The sequence below is a fragment of the Rhododendron vialii genome, chromosome 5a (genome assembly GCF_030253575.1).
Source record: "Rhododendron vialii isolate Sample 1 chromosome 5a, ASM3025357v1".
Classification (NCBI taxonomy): Eukaryota; Viridiplantae; Streptophyta; class Magnoliopsida; order Ericales; family Ericaceae; genus Rhododendron; species Rhododendron vialii.
The window spans coordinates 8,343,082-8,366,163 of NC_080561.1; the positions used below are offsets into that span (position 1 = coordinate 8,343,082).

The 23,082-nt window shown below is 37.6% G+C and overlaps 2 protein-coding genes and 1 non-coding gene across 5 annotated transcripts; all 3 read right to left on the reverse strand.

Annotated features, from left to right (window-relative positions):
• Window positions 1-1,170: 1,170 nt before the first annotated feature.
• LOC131325177 (uncharacterized) lies at window positions 1,171-10,133 on the reverse strand. 3 transcript variants are annotated; one of them, XM_058357281.1, is made up of 5 exons: window positions 9,970-10,133; window positions 8,056-8,484; window positions 3,413-3,444; window positions 2,451-3,294; window positions 1,171-1,607 (listed from the first exon to the last, which is right to left on the reverse strand). In XM_058357281.1, exons 2-4 carry the CDS (start codon window positions 8,378-8,380, stop codon window positions 2,473-2,475), a joined length of 1,179 nt encoding a protein of 392 aa, XP_058213264.1. In that variant the 5' UTR covers window positions 8,381-8,484; window positions 9,970-10,133; the 3' UTR covers window positions 1,171-1,607; window positions 2,451-2,472. The 3 variants fall into 3 exon arrangements, with proteins under 3 accessions (XP_058213264.1, XP_058213266.1, XP_058213265.1); XM_058357283.1 differs by lacking the exon at window positions 9,970-10,133 and adding an exon at window positions 9,686-9,747; XM_058357282.1 differs by lacking the exon at window positions 9,970-10,133 and adding an exon at window positions 9,520-9,634.
• A 2,767-nt stretch (window positions 10,134-12,900) lies between these two features.
• On the reverse strand, window positions 12,901-13,098 carry LOC131328207 (U2 spliceosomal RNA). Its single transcript, XR_009200477.1, has one exon. It is a non-coding gene; the product is annotated as a U2 spliceosomal RNA (small nuclear RNA).
• Window positions 13,099-15,261: 2,163 nt separating this feature from the next.
• Window positions 15,262-17,501, reverse strand: LOC131325181 (protein CASPARIAN STRIP INTEGRITY FACTOR 1-like). Its single transcript, XM_058357289.1, has 3 exons — window positions 17,187-17,501; window positions 16,798-16,847; window positions 15,262-15,662 (listed from the first exon to the last, which is right to left on the reverse strand). Exons 1-3 carry the CDS (start codon window positions 17,269-17,271, stop codon window positions 15,519-15,521), a joined length of 279 nt encoding a protein of 92 aa, XP_058213272.1. The 5' UTR covers window positions 17,272-17,501; the 3' UTR covers window positions 15,262-15,518.
• Window positions 17,502-23,082: the final 5,581 nt, after the last annotated feature.

Below are 23,082 nucleotides of genomic sequence, written 5' to 3' on the forward strand. Positions count from 1 at the left end.
GACAAAAATAAGTTTTAAAAAAATTACATTTCCGATTCCTCTCACCGAGACGAATCAGTAAGTCACAAAAGTTTGACGCAAAACAAACAAATACTAAATTTTTTTGAATAAAAAAAGAAGTTACTATTCCTCTTATAAAGCCAAATCAGGTTTTATTAGGCCCGTTCAGCTAAGAAAAATAAGTAATTATTTTTTAAATTAAAGGTGATTGTAAGAGAATGAACTCTCTTATAAAGTGGAAAATAAGTACTTAAAAAAATAAGAATCTTAACAGAACAAAAGCTTATTTCATGTTCCCGAAGTACTACACAGCATTGCTTACGTGGTACTCCCAACCATTCACGTAGTGATAAACTATGACAATATTGCATGGTACTTTAGGGTATCCGGTACGTAATTGGCGTTTTTCAGAAAGTCTACGCACACAATTATAAAACACAATTCCACACACAAAGTGATGTTTGAACGGCCCCAAACACATTTGTGTGGCGGGTTATGTTTTAAAGTTGTGTACTCAAACCAAAACATTTTTTTTTTAAGGAGAAGCAGAGTAATACTACACGAATCACATTATTGCAAATCTACACGACTATATTTGGAGTACCATGACACTGCATCTTTATATTAGTAGCAGATAGAGAGACATTTCGAAATCAAACCGCATTTTGATTTATTGGATTTTCAGGGAGACTTTTGAGAATCATAAGTGAAAAAAGATAAATAAAGAAAATTTATTGAAGATCATGCTTGAGAATTTTGAGATCTCAAAACGAACGAGACGATATCTAATTATTCATAGTGAATTTTAAACGGCATTTTTAAGCAGAGGACCACAGTACAATAGTACATCCTCAATCAATGAGGGCATGGCCGCATGGGGAATGAAAAATGTAGAAAGACATAATATTTGACAATGTAAGTAAAGAGCGGTTGCTTTCAAAAAAAAAAAAATTTTGGTAGAAGCTTTCAAAGAAATTTAAGTAGCACTGAAACAACAGCCCCAAATACCTCCAACAAAATCCGTGAAAAAAAAAAAAATACCTCCAACAAACCAATAATGTTTGTGGACGTTATGCCGTGGAACCATGTCCCAAAACATGCTGCAGACAGCATTTGTTTATGTTACAAGCTCAAATCAACAATCATCTACGAAAAAGAGCATACAAGTCATAGAGAGACATTCTAAGTAGATATGATGAACCCAAAAAACAAAAGCCCTTCAAAAAGAATGGCAAGGGCACCTTCTTGTATTCTCAGTTCATACAAGTCATAGAGAGACATTCTTTAGGAAAATTTCATGAACTTTTTTTTTTCTCTTACTGTTTTTCTAATGAACTAAGATGCAAAAGAACAAAATTTTAGAAGTGTACAAAAGTAAGATGACTAACATCATCCATTCCCCTATACTATCAATTCTTCTTCTCTATTTGTTGATGATTCGATCTTTTCTTCGCCTTTCTTTACACTGTAACTCCAGAAGCAAAGGTATTCCTGCTTGAATTGCAGATAATGAATGCAGAAGCTTACTAATGAAATCCAGATGGGATCCTGCTTCTTTTGCAGCTAACTTATCCAATAAAATTGTGCAGAAAGAGCAACCGTGGAACCTGTTGCAAATGCGAAAGTACACATCCACTATTAAGCATGAAGAGTTTGGAAAAAATGCTTAACTTCAGAAGAACATGTAAGAAACGCTACATCTAGATATTCATAGTTTTCCACACAAAACTCACCCCAAACCCAAATTCTCAGCACTGACGAATTTATTTGAACGGAAAAATGAGTAGTCGGAAAGTGTAAATAGAGTGTTGTTCGGACAATCCAGCTCAAAAAATAAGTTACTTTATTATCAATACTTTGTACCTAAACACCAAATAAATGCAATAACAGTATTTACATGAATTGGAGCACCCCAATATGAAAGTTCCCAAAACATAAGTATGAAACTCCTCCAGGTTGATTAATCTTCTTTGAAGCCAATATATTACGTTAGTTCATCAACCCTGAATTTACCGCACCTTTGGATGGAGGGATGTGGTAAGAAAGAGAAAGGATAGCCTTTTCTCAAACAAATCTCACAGATTTGGTGATAATGCTGAGAAACAAAATGGACCTTATATACATCACCATTTTTCTTCATTTTTGTAACATCTCCCCCCTTTTACACGTCAAAACAAGAGATAGGATTCTCATTTCTTTTTCTTTCTCTCACCTAATCCCCCAGACAACGGAACTTTAATTCTTTACACGAGATCTTAAATTTTTTTTTACTAAATATACAAAATTAAATTGGCATTTTAACGGACATGCATTCGTGGTTTTTACATTTAGATTTAAAAGCACACGTATTTCGGGTACTTGCCACTTACTTTAAAGGTGGATCTTCTCCAAAAGTACACAAGTATCAACTAACTAGGACGAATTGACATATGCAAGGGACAGATGCTCACCTCTTGAGAGTGAGAAATCGGGTCACTCCTTCCTGGATTTTGACCAGAAAAATCCCTTCTTCCGAGTAGAGTGATTCTCCGATAAGGATCTAGTTCCCTTTGACCCAAATGAAAAATGCCGCTTCAAGAAAGGCTTATTTGTGGAGCTCTTTATGCTTTTCTGGCCATCAAGGGCAACGGAATCACCATCAAGATCACTACTCACAACCCGGTTCCTAGATCTCTTTTTCCTACCCTTCAAATCCGTTACCACTTTTAATGCTTTTTCTGACAACTTCATGGGGGTCCGCTTCTCCCCAAAGGTACAAACCGGGCAAGCAGGGTCGTACTTGTTGATTTCAGCCGTAATGTTCTCCAAGCAATCATAATGGTAAACGTGACCACAAGTTAGAACAGAAACCACAGCTAACTCGTACGAATGCCACGAAGATCTTTCAGCCACCAGTTTTGAGCAAACCCCACATGTTTGCGCATCTGAGGGAGAAGCTGAACTACGGCTACTAGGAGGAGTTAACTTCTCATGGTAAAATCCCAAAGATTCACTGTCAAAAGACCACCTTTCTCCTCTATGAGAAGCTTCCATGAACTCAGGGAAGGCAGGAAAAGATGTTTCGTCAGAAATTGAGTTGTTTGACCGCTTACGAATTCGGCTATCAGATGCTTGTCGTAACAAAGGGCGCGCTGGAGAAGGATGGGCCCACTGTGATGAAGTTGAGCTGGTGTGAAGGAGAGGGCTTTGGGATGACAAAGGGGATGTAGAGAGTGATGAAACTGAAAGCAACGACGGTGACATTTTCAAGGGGGATGGATTTGGAACTGCCGGTGATTCGGGTAACTCCTTAACCTAAATGTAAACACAAAAAAGGACAATGTGAGATCTAAGGAAAGGGAGATTAGTGACGCACAATGATGGATGGCACCAAAAGGGAGTATTTTTACAAGTCCAGTTGTTATTGAAGTACCTCTGTGGGAACATTCCTAGAGCTTGATAGATCTGCATCACACAAGCAGAAATTAATAAGCAAAACACCACATAAGGAGCTGCACATGCATTGGACATGCAAAGACAAACAATCTTAGCGTGCGAAAAGCAAAAGATCTTCGACAGGCCACCATTAAGGCTTGTACACAAGACACCCAGGGTCCCAATCCTATATCAATAATCTGCAACCAAAACACTGACTATAATACTTAAGAGTTCAGGGTGTCAATGTCTGTCTTTTGTCATTCTCTTTATTTCGCCTCTCACAAAACCCAAGAAGCATGGATATGGCTATGGGCATGGACACAGCACATGGCAATTAGGAAAAAATAACACGGAGAGGAAACTGCCAACAAATAATATATGAATATGTCTACTTATATGTAGTTGCTAAGCATAAGAATTTAACATTACACAGCAATAACATTTTCTTAAAACGAATTCCAATGAAAAAAAACTTCAAGACCTTGAAAAATTAAATAGCCTGAACACAAAACCAGTTGAGTTCGCCCACAAAGCTTTTATTGTGGGAAGAGATTCCCTTTATTCCAATTTACATGTGTGACCCCACTCCTCAACAAATCCTATGCACAACGTAAGGGTAAAAACATCAGCCAGGCCACATGGCTAGTCTGACACAGGGAGACGTGTGACACATATAAGTGGCCAAAATGAAGCTTCCATGCTTCATAGCATAACACCCCTGGTGAGAGATGAGACTATTAATGTGACACCCCGCTTTCCGGTGGCCGGCAGTACTGCAGGAAGCGTCCGGATTGGAAGGGGGCAAGTCATGGTTTATAAGAAAAGATCCATCCTACTTGTACAAGGCCTTTTAAAGCCGTGAGGGCGGGCCAAAGCGCATAAGAACTTCACAGTTAAGCGTGCTCATCCTGGAGCAATCCAAGGATGGGTGACCCCACTGGGAAGTCTATGGGCTTTGGGCGTCCAAAGCGGACAATATTGTACAAAGATGGAGCGGGTCGTTACAATTAATCCAACTTCCAAGGCAGATGAGAGTTAAGCACAATTAAGGAGGCAATGCATTGCTATCAGAAGACACCATAGTGGTTAAGTAGGGAAAAAAAACCATAGCAGTTCACATGACACACTAGAAAGTAGAAGTATTGATGGGTTGAATACAAGAATAAAAGCGAGAAAGTAAGGATTAGTGTCTGCAAGCAACTAGCATGGACCTCCATGCCACTGTGCCTCCAGAAAAAGAAACCCAAGGGTTTCAAATACAGTAACTGCAAGAACGATGCTGCGGTGGGATATTGATTCCTGTCTCCTCGTAGTTTACTATTATTTAAGTCAGTCGTAATGGAGAAGGGCTTGGCCGTTATTGCCATATCCACATTTTAGATTCCACTTCAACTCAAGAATGAAGAATTGGTCTTTGTTCGAAAGGCCAAACAGCCCATCTACCTTAGGTCTCTTCATAGACTTCAGTTGGCCAATGGTGGAATTTGAGGGCTTTAGGTTTCAAACTAAAGACACAGCATAAAGATCCTTCACTTTGCTAGGAACAGAAAATGAAATGCTTCAAATAGTGCATTGACTACAAAACGTGTCTGATGAAGCTATTAGATGCATTTTTCAGTCTTTAAGACAATAAAAATGACTACAACAGCCTACTAAAAATCAGCACCAAATACGATACTGATTTTCATACAACTATTAATTGTCAAAGACTCAAAGCAGCAAGATTAGAACAAATTGTAAATACCAACATCACACCACCTCGAAGAGGACTTTCATAGAACAAACAATCACTTTGATGGGCACAAAAACACAATCTATGGCAAGATATCCACTACAACCACTTTAAGTTCCATGGTCTAAAACTTGAACCAAACATCTTACAAAGATTTAGCATAAATATGATGTGACATAAACTACTTCTGTCTTGAGGGAAAAAATAAGGAAAAGGGCCAGGTTGATCTTTTGGATAACGGAAACATATGTAGAAAATGGAGGACGCTACCTTAAAGTAATGATTCATAACGAAGACAACACGAAAGTACAAAGTCTATTCTTGCATTTCACTTCTTACTTCTCGTTGTTCTCAACAACTGATCATTTCAGACACTTTATTTGCTGATCGACTAACTAATTGCTTGCTTTTCCTAATTCAAGATGATATCTTTCTAATTACACCCTTCATCCCAAATTGTTGTTCCTGTTTCACTATTTGGGACCTCTCAAAAAATTGACTGTCTTGTAATTTATAATATTTTTTATATTCAATATGAATCTTGTTTGATAGCTCTCAATTCATTTTGTTAAACAAAGATTTCGAAATCCTAAAAAAACAGTATAGATTGTCGAATATAGACAAGCTAAAAAGGAACAACAATTTGGGGCGGCGGGAGTAAGACAATAAAACAGTTCTTTCATTGATTTGACCAGCTTTTCCTAAAAATCAAATCTTCCACACACGAAATCCTCCAGATCCACTTTACAGTTTAAAAGGTATACTTATTTGACAATTGTTAACTATTCTATGGAATACCATATTTTGATTATGATGATGAAAGATGATATGTATGTTGCAAACTGTCACAACAAGATTCTTTAGTCACCGATCAATTCCATATTACGGGCTAAAATGAAAGTATCTCATGCATCATGTTTATGTCATATAAAATGTAGTAATCTATGTCGGAATACCTCGGAATCAAGCTGAGCATCAATAGGGTCTAGAAATTTTTTTTTTTTTGGCCTTTCGGCCTAACCGAATGACAAACCAGCAGCATTACCAGAAGACAGAGACTACCGGGTGACAACGGCTAGTAGCCTTGACAACCAGTCAAGGAAAACGAAAAGCCGATCATCCGTCAGGACGAATGGGCAGTCGACCGGTGTTTGCATTGAATGCTCTGCTCAACTACCCCCAAAAGGACATATCTTGAAATGCTCTATGCATACATGGACAGAATGGACTTCTACACATCACTCACTCATCCAAAAGATCCATACTCAAGCATACAAAGATCAAACGCCTAGAAATCAAGTTCTCCAATATTTCCGCTTTCATACACACTCATTTGAGGAGTTCTTTGTATTTGCGATTGTATCACCATTTCTTCAATCTTCTTGTTAGATTTGTAATACTGTAGATGATTCTAAGTGAGTGTGTAAACACTTGAGAGCTTAAACAAATAAGGATTATTTTAGTGAGGTTTCTTGTAAAGATTTTGGTATAAATCTTACCGGTTTGCTAGCTCCTTGGGAAAGCTAGTGTGACATCCACATTTGATGAATAGTGGAAACTCAAGTCGAAGCTTGAGAAGTGGAGTAGCCGAGTAGGCATCACTTTGCTGAACCACTATATCTTGTGTTTGATCTCTCTATCCCTACTCCTTATGTTCCGCATTCAATTTCCTCACCTAGTTGGTCTTGTTAATTGATTCCCTAATATCTCTTATTGCTTTACTCAGTTGCTTAGCAAGTAATCATTAAATGGGCATTATTGTTACCAACTCTATTCACCCCCTCCCCATGTTGCTGGGTAACAAACCTGTATTCTGAACTGGCGTAGGAACCATGCCCAAGAGTAACGCCATAAAGAGAGTTAACTGGTCTTGATTTGCAGAGCTGGAATGTCAGCGATATTGGTCAAGACGAGCATGACAGAGACTCCACAAAGCAGTTATACTAGATCAGGTACCTTCTCTTAAATTGTAACAAAAGACCGACTACTCTAACAATTGTCCGGGCATGATGAGATAAATGGAGAGTTCCTTGCATTTATGCATTCTGCCTATTAATTTGTTTTAAGCTTCGGAATTTTTATGGTCAAGGCAAGATGAACATGTAATAGCAATCACTCATGGTTGGACACAGATCTTTAGAGAAAAGGTGGACGACGTCTTTAGAGAAAACTAATGCAATCCGACATCCTTCCAGTCTTCTTGATATTTAAGTAACTGAAGTTTGTTATCTTGCCTATTCAGATCTTTCTCCAAGTTGGACGATATACACATCCTCTTCTTCTAATCCTCCTATCATGCCTCAATGAGTCTTTTCCAGATTTTCTATAGTGACACTCGGCTCCTATGATGCACCGACACGGACACCGACACTAACACGGACACCGACACTGGGACACGGGAATTCTAAAAAAATGGGGACACGGACACGGCGGGGGACACGCCACGTGTATATTTATTTATTTATATAAATAAATAATTATAGTTTGACACCCAGAAATTTTTTTTAAAATTACAATTTTGCCCCAATTTTTTTTTAAAAATCACAGTTTGACCCCCATTTTTAAAAATTACAGTTTGGCCCCAGCCGTGTCCCCCTAAAAAATTTATATTAAATTATGGGACACGCCAATGTCCCCGCTGTGTCCCCGTGTCCGACACTGCGATACTTCGACCTCTAGAGGTGTCGGTGCTTCATAGCTCAGCTCTCTTTCATAATCTAGTCAGCTATACCTGTTCAGTTTCTGCCTATCGTTCAAAGAGTAATCACTAATTGTCACTTTGAAGGGCAAAAGTACCGCTTGGCATGTTTTACAATAAATCCAGTGGCCCAAAACTTCCTGCAGTTTTTCATTTTGACCAAATTAAATCCATCATCATAAGAGAATAAAAATTTGTGGAGATTTACCTGATGAAGGAAGCCTAAAAATTCCAGCATTCCTCTCTGAAACGGGGGACTTTTGCCCTATCGTTGTCTGTTCCAATTGACTTTCTTCTCCAGATCCATGTGCAGTTTCTACTACTCTTCTTCCAGATTTAATCTCCAACCTGTCATTCCGGCTAACTCCATCAGCCAACCGGTCCACAGAAGTCTCTTCCCCAGCGACTCGCCCACGGTGGTCCCACCGAACACTCCATGATGGTGAACATATAGCATTCCGTTGTAAAACGTCACTGTTGGATCGATTGCTTATTGTTCTGTCTTTAGCAGCCACACAACAAGCAGCACCCATACTCACCCAATACAGAACATAAAACAACTAATGCATCAACTGTAACTTGCACTAGTTCTTCCACTCAAGTATTCCGAGAGGACATTCCAAAAACTTTTTTTACTCTGCAATTAAATTAAAGAAATTATCATGCAACAATTTTGGACAATATTACACAGTGTAATGAGTTCCAAATAATAAGCAGCCTATCAATGATAATCCTAAGGTAGAGAACCATTCAAAACAGAATAAACAGCCAAACAACTAATCCAGTGTTTAGCCTAAAAACCAAATCACAATAGACCCGTAAACATAGATTATTCTCGGTAAAAACGTGATTTCCCTTTGTCAACATAGCATTCACCCGTCCCTGGTTCCTTAGCAGGATGAAGGAGGCGGCAAGAAAATTCTTATTGTGTTTCTACGGAAGTTTTTTAAGTCCAGAAAGCTGCATTCTAAACGGGTTCTAAGCTAAGAAGATCATTCCCATGGAAGAATCAAACCAAATAAGGATACAAATAACACGCTGGACACAACAAATTCATTAACTGAAACATGACGAGTTGACACTACTGTTCCATAACAAAAGAACATCCGCTAGCAACAGAATGCCTTCCCCAAACCTAATTAAATTTAGGGCTTCAAACTATGCCTTACTACAATAACACTACATATGCAACAGAACAGTTGGCACAATATTCTTGAAGCCAAAAACATTAATGACAGGCAAATCAACAAACTAAAGTTCAACAAAAGATTGCTCAAACCAAACAAAACAGAGCGTTAAGTCCCAATCAATTTAGCGTCTGCTACATGAATCCCTTTTTCGCATTGATAAATCATTTCCATGTCCCGCAATTCACTTCTAACATCCACTAGTAGTATTCGCAGACACCAAACAGAAAACAAAACCAACAAAAAAAAAAAAAAGGAAAAAGAAAAACCTGAAAAAAAAAAACAGAAAAATCGAAATAAATTGGCCAAAAAACACACCACCTTTAGTCAATTTCATTGTTCGATAAAACAGTTCCATGTGAACCAATCACAATCACTTCTGACATCTACTAGTAGTATTCATACTCATAGACACCAAACAGGGACACGAACTTTGAACAGACAAACAAAAACAAACGAAATATATTGGCCAATAACCAAACCACCTTTGATAAAACAGTTCCATGTCCGGCAATCACAATCACTTCCCACACCTTCTAATAGTATTCATAGACACCAAACAGACCATAGACTATGAGCAGAAAACAAAAAAAAAAAATCAACGGATAAAAACAGAAACAATCGCAATATATTGGCCAAAAAACACACGACCATGAGTCGATTTCACGTGCTATTTTGCAGGAAGGGTTGGACCGAGTCTAGCTCCAAACAAAACCCTAAAAATAACACGATTCACACACTACAGGTGTCAGACAGATCCGAAATGACAGACGAGAAAACAGTAATTTACAGTGAAGGGAAAAACGAAAACACCGAGTAACACTCGAGAACCTTGCGATTTCCATATTTGTCTCTACTGAATCGAACAATCTGTTTGTAGAAGAAAAATCGTAGTATTTGATAGATGGATAGTTTGCGTGGTCGAACAACCGTACCTGTTTATCGCAGAGGCCGCCAGAGAGTAGAGAGAGAGAGAGCGGAGAGGAGAGAGAGAGATCAGTGATTGTGTTGAGTTTAGTTGTGGAAATCAGTTTGAGAGTTCGCAGTTTGGGCATAATGATTTCACTCCTTATTTATCACTTTTTTGTTGGAATAGCTTTTGGCAAATTTTACTTTGATTGGAACTTGTGGAAAAGAACAGAATGCAAGAGAATTTAAAAATAAATAAAATAAAATGCTACTATTACTATATCTTTATCTTGTTAATTATATTTCTACTTTCGTCCTAAAACTATAAAAATCACATATTTCATTCCTAAACTTTTTAACTAAAACCAATTAATTGGTCTAACGTTAACGGATTTCCCTTTCTTTTGGAATTTTTTTTTCAATGCAATGGTTATTTGTAACGTCTTTTCACATGATGTGGGCTACACGTATGTGTAGGTTACACATCATGTGAGAGAAGAGTTACAAATAACTGTTATATTGAAAATTTTCTCCGTTTCTTGGATGGAAAAGTTAACGGATTCTCCAATTTGGTCTAAAGGTTCATCTCTAAATTATGACCCTTTTGTCTACTCCGTCCTTAAACTATGATCCGTTTATCTATTCCGTCGACGATTAGATCAAATTGGTTCCGATCAGGAAGTTGAATGATGAAATAGGTCATTTTTATAGTTTAAGGACGAAGTAGAAAAAAGGAACATAGTTTATGAGATAAAAACATTAAAAAAAACTCGCAAAAAAATTATCTCCCATTGCTTGATTCGGAGAGAAAGAGCAGAGAACTCTTTCATTTTCCTCTCATTTTTCACCCATTTTCCTCTTTTTTTTCCTCTCTCCCCTTTTCTTCAAGTTTTGAACAGAGCATAATTTTTGTCCTTCGATGTTTAAAACTCAAAGACACACGTATTAAAAACAAATTTTAGAGTGCAAATATAAGAAAGTGGAGCGCCAAAATATTTTTTATTATAAAAGTAAAAAAACTATAGGCAAAACAATATAGAAAATATGTTCAAAATGAAACAAACTCCAAAACACGTTTTTTCTTTTTTCTTTTTTTGAAAATTTTAAACTCTGGTCTATTTTTTTAAAATTGTTTTTAATTCCTCTTATTGATATGAAGGATTAGTCTCCAAAAGTACGAAAAAAATTATAAGAAAAGTTACTAAATGGCAATAATGAGCATCCGCAATGGGAATAATCAAAATCGATAACCAAAATGTGTCACGTCAGCATTTGATTATCCATTTAGTTCATAATCAAACTTAACAAATTTGACCTCCACATTGGTTATTTTTGTATCCCTATAAACCCCCCCCCCCCCCCCCCACAATACGCAATGCACCTATGTCCAATTGCAAACGAGTTCCAATCACGCATCCGGCACACCAAATTATTCGTCTCGACGAGACGATTCTAATGTGAGGTGTTTTTTAATTTTTTTAGTTTTGAATTTGGTTATTAGGTTTGGTTATTGAGTTTTGGTTATTGATAAAAGTTGTTAAGTTTGGTTATGGAATGGGTGGAATTTGGTTATCTGCTAAAAGACTTGTAACTTTGCTTATTACAATGTGAGGTATTTTTTTAGCATTGTTGTTAAGTTTGCTTATCCATACCAATTTGCTTATTAAAATGTGGATGCTCAACAACTGTCTTTGAAAATTATTTAGTCAAAAACAATTCTTTCTTCTTCTTCTTTTTTTTGTAAATAAAACTTGTTCTGTGTTACATTTTCTTTCCCATCCTTGTGTGTGGTTTTTTCAACTGAATGTACAAATAACACTTTGGTCCTGCTTGCCTTCTTTTTCCTAGTCCATGCTTGCATGTAACGAGTTAAAAAATATAAATTAACGTAATTTTAAATATTTATTACCAATATTTTCCATTTCGTAAAAACTTCGTCCTTGTCCGACACCGGAGATTTTTTTTTTCGACGGCTTTTAACTTGTGTTTTTCTCTTCATATTTTTGGATTTTTTCTTTTCTTTTTCCCTTTTGTGTTGTCATCGTCGTTGTATGTTTTAGTTTGTTTTAGTATATATATTGAAGTTCTTACTCTTCTACTAAAAAAGGTAAAAATAATTAGTTTTGCCGTTCGGTGAGGATTGCCTCTTTGACTTACAAATTAAAAGAGAGGAATTGTGGTTAAGGGACTATCTAAGTCGTTGTGAACTAAAACTTGCCTTATTTTAAACTTCAACTCGAATTTACAGGAATTCTAATCGGATCAATCGCGATCAATTGATTTAGTGTTCTACTTTTTAAACTTTTAACTCAAAAAATTTACATCAATTCTAATTGGATCGATCGCCATCAATTGATTTAGTGTTCTTTTTGTTTCACGGATGATGTAGCCGCGGGCTTTTAAACAAAATAAAGAAGAATAAAATACTATAATTGAAGGTTTATTTCCTAAAAAGTATAAGAGATAATTCCCTTTTGCACGAGTGACTCACCGTTGAGGCAAGAAACAAGTGTGCAGATCTTTTAAGCGCAAGATGCAAGATCACATCTTTTTCTTTATTTAGTGTATCTTGCAATCCAATGTGTGGCAATCCAATGTGTGGATAAAGAGATCCATTAAGGGCCCGTTTGGGAGTGCTCAAATTCTACATTTTTGAATGCATTTTGAGGAGGGTTTGCATTCTTGCTGTTTTGCAACATGTACATACTTGTGTTTTTCATTATTAAACGCTATTTAGCTTCTAACCTGCACACACCCAAATATTCTATAGTTTCATAATTTATTTTAACCATAATTCTAAACAACTAGAATTTACATACCAAAATGCAAAATGTAAAAAAAAAAATTAAAAAAAATAGAGCCCCCAAACATGCCCTAATCACATTTTTTGGGTTAGATTTGGATGAGTGGTCCCAGCAAAGGCAGCCCACGGCCCAATTACTTTTGAACTGGATTTGGAGGGGTGGGCCAGGCCAAGGCAGTAGTGCAACGCCAAGGCGACCTACGAGTGATCCCAGTAGCAAGCTACTGTGACGGACCACTCCCCCAAAAAAAATTAATTTAATATCATGTGAGCCGATGGCTCACGTATCAGATATTAAACTGATAAGAACAGATACTACACTTGATCTTAGCCAAAAGGCCGAGAAAGGTATGAATTGTTCAGCAGCAGGGCCATCTGTTTTATATGCCAAGTTCTCCACACTTTCTCTCTCTTTAGCAATGTGGGATTCCAACCAAACACTGCCTGCTTTGTACGCACTTCCAACACCTTTGCACTTTATTTTGCCAAACATGCCTTCCAACTTAATAGACTCTTTTGAGATTAATACATACGGTGGTGGGCTATTTTACTCGACAAGCTATAAATAATTTCATAAAATGTGTATAGGAAAATAGTGATGCAATTGATAATATCACAACCTCATGGTAATATAAATTCCACAATTTCTGTCAGTGCGGGCTCGTTTGTTTGACAGAACTAATAGTTTAGGGAATATGTAGTCCCATCGAATTAATATTGACAAGGTTAATATTACCAAATCCTTGTGATATTATGTAACCCTCATGTTGTACAATTATTAATATGATGCATGTTTAATCCAGTAATTAAGTACTCCGTATTTAACTGAACAATGCATACGTAGTCTCTTGAATACATAGTCTAATTTGATGCTCATGTTGAATCAAACAAACGGGGCCTATATATATGATGGATGCTTAATTCAGGTCAAAATTTTTTAAATGAAACGACAAATATGTAATCTTTGATTATATAACCAAATCTGATAATCATATGCGGTCAAATAAACAGTCATGAGTGTACTAAAAAATCAATCTCGGATAATATTTTGCCGTTCCCACCTTAACAACAATTGGTTTGGTTTGGTTTGTCTTTAGATATTGAATTTGTGAACGAATTTACGAGATTCGTACCTTCCTTTCCTTCTTTGCCTCCACAAATCCAAGGTTCCAAAACCCAATCATAACCTTGGTCACCATTGCTATGTTCTCTAGAGTATCCCCGGCCCCTGTGTCATTATTAGTTAATTAGGTGTCCAAACTAGTTTACGTGCATCTCGACTAATTCTAGAGGACCAATCTCGCCATTCACTAATGGGGCCTTCATATATGGGGACTTAGAAAACCTCTTTTAACCAATTGACGTGAAACATACTATTTGCCCACAAGATCCGCATTCGGGTCTATTTAGTGGCTTGGTTGTAGAGCTGTTCTTCCGTTTAAAAAAAAAAAGAAGGAGGAGGAGGATCTTTTGGGAGACATAATTGTGTTCCACATATTCCCAACTTCTGTTCTACAAGTACACAACCAAATGATCTGTTGCGATTTTGGTTCCGATTCCCATTTATACAACACAAAGGAAATTTGCAGTGTGCAATTTTGTTCACCCTCTTAACATTACCCTCCTTCCTATTGGTTGAAATGATGTGGATCCCATCACTAAGTGATGTCATGTGTACCATGCAATACACTTTTTGGTAAGCATGACATCACTTTGTGATGAGATCCACACTATTTCAATCAATAGAAAAGAGAGTAACGTTCACCTTAGTGAAGGGTGAACAAAACTCAACTCTACGCAGATAGGCAAAGACCTGTTGGGTTCCCTCCTTTAGTGGAAGCCCAATATTTTTGTTAGCCCAATAATAATTTGTTTGGCCCAAAAGAGTATTGATTTGTGTGGGCTAAGTTTTGGTGGAACATTCTACACTTTGAAGAACATGACTTGCACATGTGTTTTACTTAGCTTCTCTTGGAAGCCTTATCTTTTGGTCATCTGGAAAAAGAAAAGGCAGTGGGTTTGGTTCCTCTCTGGAAGAAGAAAAAACGTAGTGTGCATGTGTGTATTCGGTGGAGGAAGAAAAAGCTCTTGTGCATCCACTTTGTTCTCCTACTATGCGGCAGATTATTCGGATCTTTGGGACAGATTACTTCCAGTTGGTAGCTCTCCATTTCAGCTCCGTTTTGGAGGATTTTGTTCATCTAATTTGGTGAGGTCTTCTCCTCTTGGTTGTTGTATTTGTTGGATACACCTTAGGGTGTGTGAGATCTTGTATCTCTTGTAAACCCATTTGTAAGAACCTTCGTTCATAGTGGAATCGGACTCCGGTCCCGTGGATGTACCTCACACTTTGGGGGAACCACGTAAAAATTCCTTGTGTTCGTTTGGTTTGTGGTTTGTGCATTTTGATTACGTTCGCTGCATTTATTCTATTTCCTTCGTGATTTACTTGTGGGAAATTCCGCATATTTTTCCCAACAAGACCAAACACAGAGAAACTTAAAACGCTCAAGAATACGTGGGTAAACACTTTCGGACGTAGTCTAGTTATAATGTACCGATGGTTGTATTACAATTTACAACAAAATGCGATAAAACTGCTAGACCAAACGCATTTGAAACTGGAGTAACACATTTGAAACAAAAATGCAGCAAGAGTACGTAGAGTATTGATCTGCTACCTGCCTACCTCCTCTCTCAGACCCTTCTGCAAATTCAGATACCACTCCGACTGCAAACCAAAAAGCATGCATATATGACTAGACCAATATATCAGTTGGGTATGCGTTTGAAAGGAGGCTTTTCGAATTCCGGGGCTGGATCATAGGTTCCATAGTCTTTGGTGTTAACTCTGAGTAGCCTTTCATGGACTGTATAGGCTTCCTTGTGCTGCAGTTGCATTTCTGCAGATAATTCCTACAAAAAAAGGAAAATGCAAAATGAAATTAGTTAGCAAAAGGGAAAGATCAGAACATATTTGTGACTGATATCAGTGGCGGAGCCAAGAATCGCTATTAGTGGGGGACACCTTTTTACCACACCTCATCAGAAAAAAAGTCGTAATAAGCAATGCTAGACAATTTAAAAAAACTTTTGTGCCAAGAATAAGAAAAACCTGACATATTCATTAAGAAAAGTTGCTTACATAAATTATTAAAAGAAACCAATTGCGGGTCAGGTCTAAGAGAATCGCTCACTCGTGTATGCGTCTATGGAAAAGTGTGTAGTGAGAAATCTTTCGTTGTAATCTGTATTTACTCAATCCACAATAATTAAGATGTCAATATTTGGCAATGTTGCTTCATAGTACAGAATATATTTGTTCATATTTCGTCCAAAATCTCCAAATTCAAATTGCATTGTGGGTTCTATCAACACTGAGAAGGAAACATGACCATTGTTAAAATTATGAACATTTGATAAAGTATAACACAAGTATTCCATAGTTGAGCCACTTTTGAATTTTGAACATTATGCAATGGAGGGTTTCAAATAGAAATTGGTGGCCATTTTTTGCATTAGACATCTCATTTTGAAATTGTTCTAATACATGTTTAAAAGTTATAGTTCCGCCACTGACTGATATTGCTAATTTTTTTTAAATTTCCATATCCCTTGATACTGAAGCTATAGTTAGAAATGAGAACTGGATTACAAAACAATGCCACTTTGATAGAGAGATTATATATAGGTTAGACAACCAATTTGACAGATATGGGACATACAACTATGTTACAAGATGGGGTAGGGTACTCCCCTATATGTTACCTGAAACGCATATCGTTCTGGACCTTCTAGTACAACGAATAGGTACCGGAGCGTGGTATCTGTAGGCTATATATTATGGTAGGGTAAGCTTCTATAAATTATGATATAAAGTTGAATTATAAATTAGAGTCGAAGGGGATCAATGATCCTAACGACATTATACACCGTCATTAGTAGTGTTACCAATCAAACATGATCTAAGATTCTTGCACCCTTGGTGGTAAAGCCGCAGGGGCGTTAGTATGAGACAGAGAGAGCGTGAGAGTAGTGATCAATTACATACCTCACGAGCTGTAACAATGTCTTTGATCAAGTTGTTCACCAGTTCTCTACCTGCAAATTAAAGCCAACTTATTTCAAGCTAATTATGATTTATGAAGGACAAACTATTTGCCAGATTCTTCGATATAGAGTATCTGGAAAAGGTGTTCAACACGAGGCTTAATAATCAGACCACATGCCATGTTTCTTATGGAAGCAAACAAGATCAGAACCATATTCGCTAAAACTTTGATTAGCAGATTACATAAGAAAGAGATTTGGCAGTCTTGGAAATAACCAGAAAAGACTTTAGCAATGCTGCATTTTTTTTGCCACACAAAAGCCGGTTGATTTTACTTGACCATGTTTGCCGTCTCTCCTTTCTATTTGATCGATGATTAGAAGACCAACCTGAAGATGAAGTAGATATAATCGAGACTGAAACGAGGAGGAGGAGACCAATTTTCTTGAGCATCATGAACCCCCCTATGCTCATCAACCTTTCTCTTTTTCTGTTTTCTAAGAAAGTTTTTTTCTGCTTTCAAAAGAGAATAGAACAAACTACTCATGCTTCTTCTCCATATTGTACAGACTACAGAGCCTCAAATCAAGCCTCAAATCAATTAACAGTGGCAGTTTAGAGATAGAATTCAACCTTTTATGCTTCGTAGTTTTCTATATTCTCCAAATCAAAAAAGTGAGGTAGACCACTTTTCTGATGTTGGGGCACTAAGTCTAAGGAGTAAGTGGACTAACCAAATCTAATCAAGCAGACAGTGAGATTATGCACCTTAATGAAAATTATCACGAAGCCCCTTGATTTACAGAAGTTTCCAAGGATTTGGAGTATTTACTTCCACATTTCCCTAAAGCCCTCCACCATAACAACCTTAAAATGTGTTTGGTACCCCTGAATAATTAGAGGTCCTCTAGCTGCTTGGAGCTAGGTGACCGCCAAAATGAATTTGCCAAAAATGGAATTGGATTTAAGCTTTTTTAAAGAGGGATTCTAAACTCAAAAAGGGCTGCAGTGGACAATGCTTGGTGAGTAGGGTTTTGTTTGTTTGTCCTTCTGTGTGCTTAGTTGGTATGTTAAAAGTAGGCATAACAAAGCCTTTGTGGATAATCAGTGCTTTCAATTATCCACAAAGATAATGATGCACTACCTTTGATAGGACAATGGTGGACAATAAAGAGAAGCACTAAGAGCTTAAAGAATCTTCAATAGGTTCTCTCTTTTTCTAATCAAGTGGCCGTGGGACCCTGAATTGGGTAAATCTCTACTTGATAAGTTACTAAGTTTAAAAATAGTTTTCCGATGAATCTGATTTTATCCTTGATAGGCGCATAAATATTCACATAAGCGCTCACTAATTTACACTTGTTAAGTCCATTTATATTGTTACTCAGAACTTAACACTTGATTTCTGTGTTTTAGGTATCCGAAGGTTTGAACATTTAAATGGGCTTTATTATAGTTGCTCGTACTGTGCGGGAATTGGTTACAGAGAAACACAATTTGCGTACATGTCTTGATGGGCCCAAGGACTAGGGTTTCTTATTCTTATTTTGGCTAGACTTGGAGTAAGAAAAGAAAAGAATTGGACCTAAGCCAATTCTCGGCAACTAGGATGGCCCACAGCCTTGAGGAAAAAGAAAGAAAATAGGGTTGTCCCTTGGCAGCTTATAAAAGGATCATCACACACATTACAGAATACCTAGGTGAGTTCGTATGTAAAGTTATCATCTTGCTCTCCTTAAAAAAAAACACATTACAGAAGGGGCGGAGAACGGGGTTTCGAAATTGGAGGCCATCAGAGGCTGCGAAGACAACTTTCCGATGTCTGGCTAATTCCTTTTCTAGGGTGTAGATGAAACTCGAACTCCTAATAATATTGTTTATATTTTGATTTAGATTTGTATTCGAATCATGATTGTATGACTCTCAAGGATTTATTTAGAATATTAATTATTTCCATCACATCTTGTGTATGAATTCCTAGGTTTTTACGCACGTTCATACAAAGGTTCTTAATTAGTTTGTGATAACCGAGTAAGATGGGTTATGCTCCATAAGAGGGCCGTGCTATTAAACGATCCGTGTCATAGAGACAAGTCGTACTAGTAAGACAGTTCGTGTTAGACGGCAATACCACATGCTATTTGGTGATGCATAAATATCTTTAGGCGATACTATGAGGGCCCACGAACCCTAGCGATATCCAGATTGATTCGAGTAATTAACCTTTATCATCGCATAAATATTGTTACAACGAGTGGAGTGGATTCGAAACCCTAGATCTTTTCTCTCGTAAACTCTCTCTACTTATTAATTGCTTTAATTTAATTTAGCTTTTAATATTTTCGAAATCCAACAATCAAATCTCGTTCTGAATTAATTTAGAAATTAATTGAAATAGCCACATTTAACCTTCGTAATTCCTGAAGACGATACTCGGAGTACTTACCGCTATCTCTTAGATAGTAGTAATTATTTTATTTTATAAATTATTTTTGATACGGAAACGACATGATCAAATTTTGGCGCCGTTGCCGGGGATTACAAGCACGGTTGCGTTGTTTTAGTTGATTTTTATTTTAATTCCTAGTTTAGGTATTTTTAGTTTTTTTATATTATTCCTCATAGTTGTTTAATTGCATTCTTTCTTTGTTAGCATTTTATTGTGTCAAGCACAGGAATCGAAAAGTTGTAGCGCACAGGAGCAAGAAGTAAACGGCAACACTGCAACTTTTTCTTGGCTTTGTGAGTTTTCTTATTTTTTTGGGTTTTAGTGTTTTGTTTGTTTGTTTTTTTATTTTTCTTTGAGTTAGGGACATTTTGCATTATATGTTTGGTCGTCAATCGTTGGACCCATTCCGTGATAATTTTGACCCAGAGATCGAACGGACCCTTAGAGCTAATTGAGCAGCTTGTCGTAACCCTTGGCCTTCACCCACTTCACTTGTTACAATGACTGAAAGAATAGAGGCTGAGGATCCACCTGAGATCGGGGAGTGTTTTCTCCCATCCGCCTACAGCTCACCATCATGCATAACATTGCCTACCAGGCTACCAATACCTAACACAATTTGAAATCAAGTCCAGCTTGTTACAAACACTCCCTCTGGACTTGATAACTAGGACCCATATCTGCAAGTATTCAATGATGGCCAGAGTAATATTTGCTGTTATTCAATGCCAAATTACTTCCCAGAATCAACATAGTTTTTGGTCTGTTAACAGAAACTCTTTCAAAATTTTACCTTGAGGCTTGAGGGAATCAGCCAATGACAAAGACAACCCGGAGATACAAGCTGGGACATATTTGCCATTTGAGAATCTCATTTCAACTTTACCAACACAAACACCGGATTTACAGTTTCTCCACCCTTTCATACGCTAAGCAATATCTCAAGGGTTTCATTTCCTACCCATATCACATGGATTCAATATCAATCCGTTCATCTCCAGGCAAACAAATGAGCCCTAAAAGAATAACAAAGAGCCTTGTCGGACCGCTTTTCCATCATCTCTCCTAAAACTAATTGGTGATAGGAAGGGTTTCAATTAAGTCTTTTATGGCATTCGACATCGCACCCGCAAATCTGTTTTTAGAGCGGTCGCAGGGAGTGTCATTGTATAACCAAATCCATGGGGGCACTCCGGGCCCAACAACCTCTCCCTCACGATGACGCTCCCGCGACTCGAACCCACGACTTCCTGACTCTGATACCACTTGTCGGACTGCTTTTCCACCAAGCATGTGCATTACCATCCGCACCAGAAAATGAAAGTGCAGGCTTACCTAGATGTAGTAAGCCATTTTAAATCTCTGCTGAACTTGCATTCACACTAACTCCCCATAAGTTGTAGTACACTGTTTCTTTCACCATAGCATTATAGAATCTAGTCCACAGTGACAGATTTTTCCCTCAATGCCTTGGACAAAACTAGACTATGAAGAAACATTAATGTTGGGCCACACGAGACGAATCCATAGGTACAAAGCAAGATATGTGAATACTACCCGACCTGGTACCTAATCCACAAAAACGAATTGGGCGTGCAAACCACACGGAAAGATTCGGAAAGATAGATAATGCTGTGGAAACTTTATATCCATCTCAAAACTAATTGGCAATGAGTGGAGAGGTCCTAGATGTTATTAAGTAATCACTCATTCCACTACCAAGCAATGTAGAATTCTATTTCCTTAACAAATGTAGACCATATCAAACAATTCATAGTTGAACCAACAAAACACAAAAGTAAACTACGGATTGGTACGTACTTGTCTAAGGACACAGTGACACACACAAATACTACCTATTCCCATATGGGTATAGACAGAGACACGTGTGTACGTACTTTTTTATAGCCCGGTCCGGCATAATGGACATATTAGTCCGGTATCAATCTCACAGTCTGCTAGCGGGGCTCATTTAAAAGCTGGGCAAAGCCCAACACAAGGAGTTGAATCGATATCTCGCAGTAGGAGAGTCGAACCCTACACCGAAGGCTTCCTGAGACCCCGGGTTGCCAGTTGAACCCATGGAGTTCACGTGCGAGACTACTACTGCGCAAACCCATTGCGTTCGCATGCGTACAATGTTAAAAGAATGTTAAAACACCAACACCGTGAGTGAAAAATGTCAAATTCCAGAACATAGAAATAAATGAATCGGAAAGCTTGAGTGTGCCGGAAAACCTGACTGGAATCTGAAACCTCGCCGGAATGCCCTGATTTAAATTACTAGGGTTTTGTTCGGATGTTCTGGAGAGAGAGAGAGAGAGAGAGGGAGGGGTCCGACCACAGAGAGATGACGGAGGAGAGAGAGTGTGAACGGGGTGAGATCAACCGAGAGAGAGGGAGAGAGCAGCAATGAACGGCTCTTTTAGTTTTTCTTTTTCAAATGATCAACGGCTCTTTTATTTTCAACCGCTGAATAGGTAAAAATTACTCCGCACCAATTTTTATTCTTTTCCACCATCACCCTCCAAATCAAAAAATTAGTCTACCAATTATGGGGTTGAGAAAGTAGAAAAAATGAGGTGGAAGAAAAGTTTGTCGAACCAAACGTTGGACACTGGGGTGCAAAAATTTGGCACAGAAGCACATTTTGGTGTCAAACTACACAAATGGCTGAGCTATGTTGGGGCCAGAGGGCTCCCGGTTCCGGCGCTCCAAGCGTCCGAGTTTTAAAATTTTTATTTTGTATATACCTGAATTTGAATATTATTGATAATTATCAATATATAACTATTTATTTTGGTTTGTTTTGATAAAAAAATCGGTTATTTTACATTTTTATTTCCTAATTTTTTCGTAAATAAAAAAATAAGTGCGTGACAGTTGAAGTAGCGTGAGAAAAAAATAAAATGATTGGTATACTTTAACTGCTTTAGACTAAAATCATTTTAATGTATAAATGTAATGTATTAAAAAACAAAAATCTTATAATGTAATAAGTATCTTGACGGTTCAAGGAATACTCAAAAAAAACACCACAAATCTCAATCTCATAGTTTCCCATCAAATTTTTATGATCCGAATCATTCAATATGTGCAGAATGTGATTTCAAGAGTGCCCGCGAGAAATTAACAAAAAATATGACCAAAAAGTGCTTGTTTTGTATAGTTTTTAATTGAACCGTTCATCAAATCTGAGCTAAAAACTGCTCAGATCAAGCCCTTCCAAGTCTCTTTTTTTTTTGTTGATTTCTCGCGAGTACCCTTAAAATCACGTTCTTATCATATTAAACGGCTCGGATCATCAAAATTTGATCGGAAACTATGAGGTGTTTTTTTAGGTGTCTAATTAGTTGTCCCCGGAATCGCCTCGAATAAGTATATATTCCTATAAAAAATATATGTCTATTAAGCCGCCTCCCGGGTTCAAAATCTTGGCTCCGCCACGGCAACTATAGTCATTATCCAATCACCAATAGACTTGCTCTGGAGTATTCAAATTTCTCTCACATGCAGCTCTTAATTTCACCGCACGCGCACGCGCGCACACACACAAACTCTCTCTCTCACAAACATACACATCACAGCCACTCGACCACCACCACCACTGAGCAAAGCTGCCGCCGCCACCAACTATGACCCCTACCTCCCACAAAATGTCATACAACCTCGCCAAGATGGGTTTTTTATGGAGATAGGCATCCATGTACACAAATACGAACATAGGTGCATTAATTGCCCGATGCACGTGAGTCCACATGAAAATATGGTACTAACACGGACAGTTGCGAACACATCTGTGGCACAGATGCTGTGTCCTTCCGTAACATTCATGG

Coding starts and splice junctions, on each gene's coding strand:
- LOC131325177 (XM_058357281.1), bottom strand. CDS start 8,380: ATGGGTGCTGCTTGTTGTGTGGCTGCTAAAGACAGAACAATAAGCAAT. Junction 3,445..8,055: donor TTTTAGGCTTCCTTCATCAG/GTAAATCTCCAC, acceptor TGTGTGATGCAG/ATCTATCAAGCTCTAGGAAT. Junction 3,295..3,412: donor CTAGGAATGTTCCCACAGAG/GTACTTCAATAA, acceptor GTTTACATTTAG/GTTAAGGAGTTACCCGAATC.
- LOC131325181 (XM_058357289.1), bottom strand. CDS start 17,271: ATGAGCATAGGGGGGTTCATGATGCTCAAGAAAATTGGTCTCCTCCTC. Junction 16,848..17,186: donor TATATCTACTTCATCTTCAG/GTTGGTCTTCTA, acceptor TTTAATTTGCAG/GTAGAGAACTGGTGAACAAC. Junction 15,663..16,797: donor ACATTGTTACAGCTCGTGAG/GTATGTAATTGA, acceptor CTTTTTTTGTAG/GAATTATCTGCAGAAATGCA.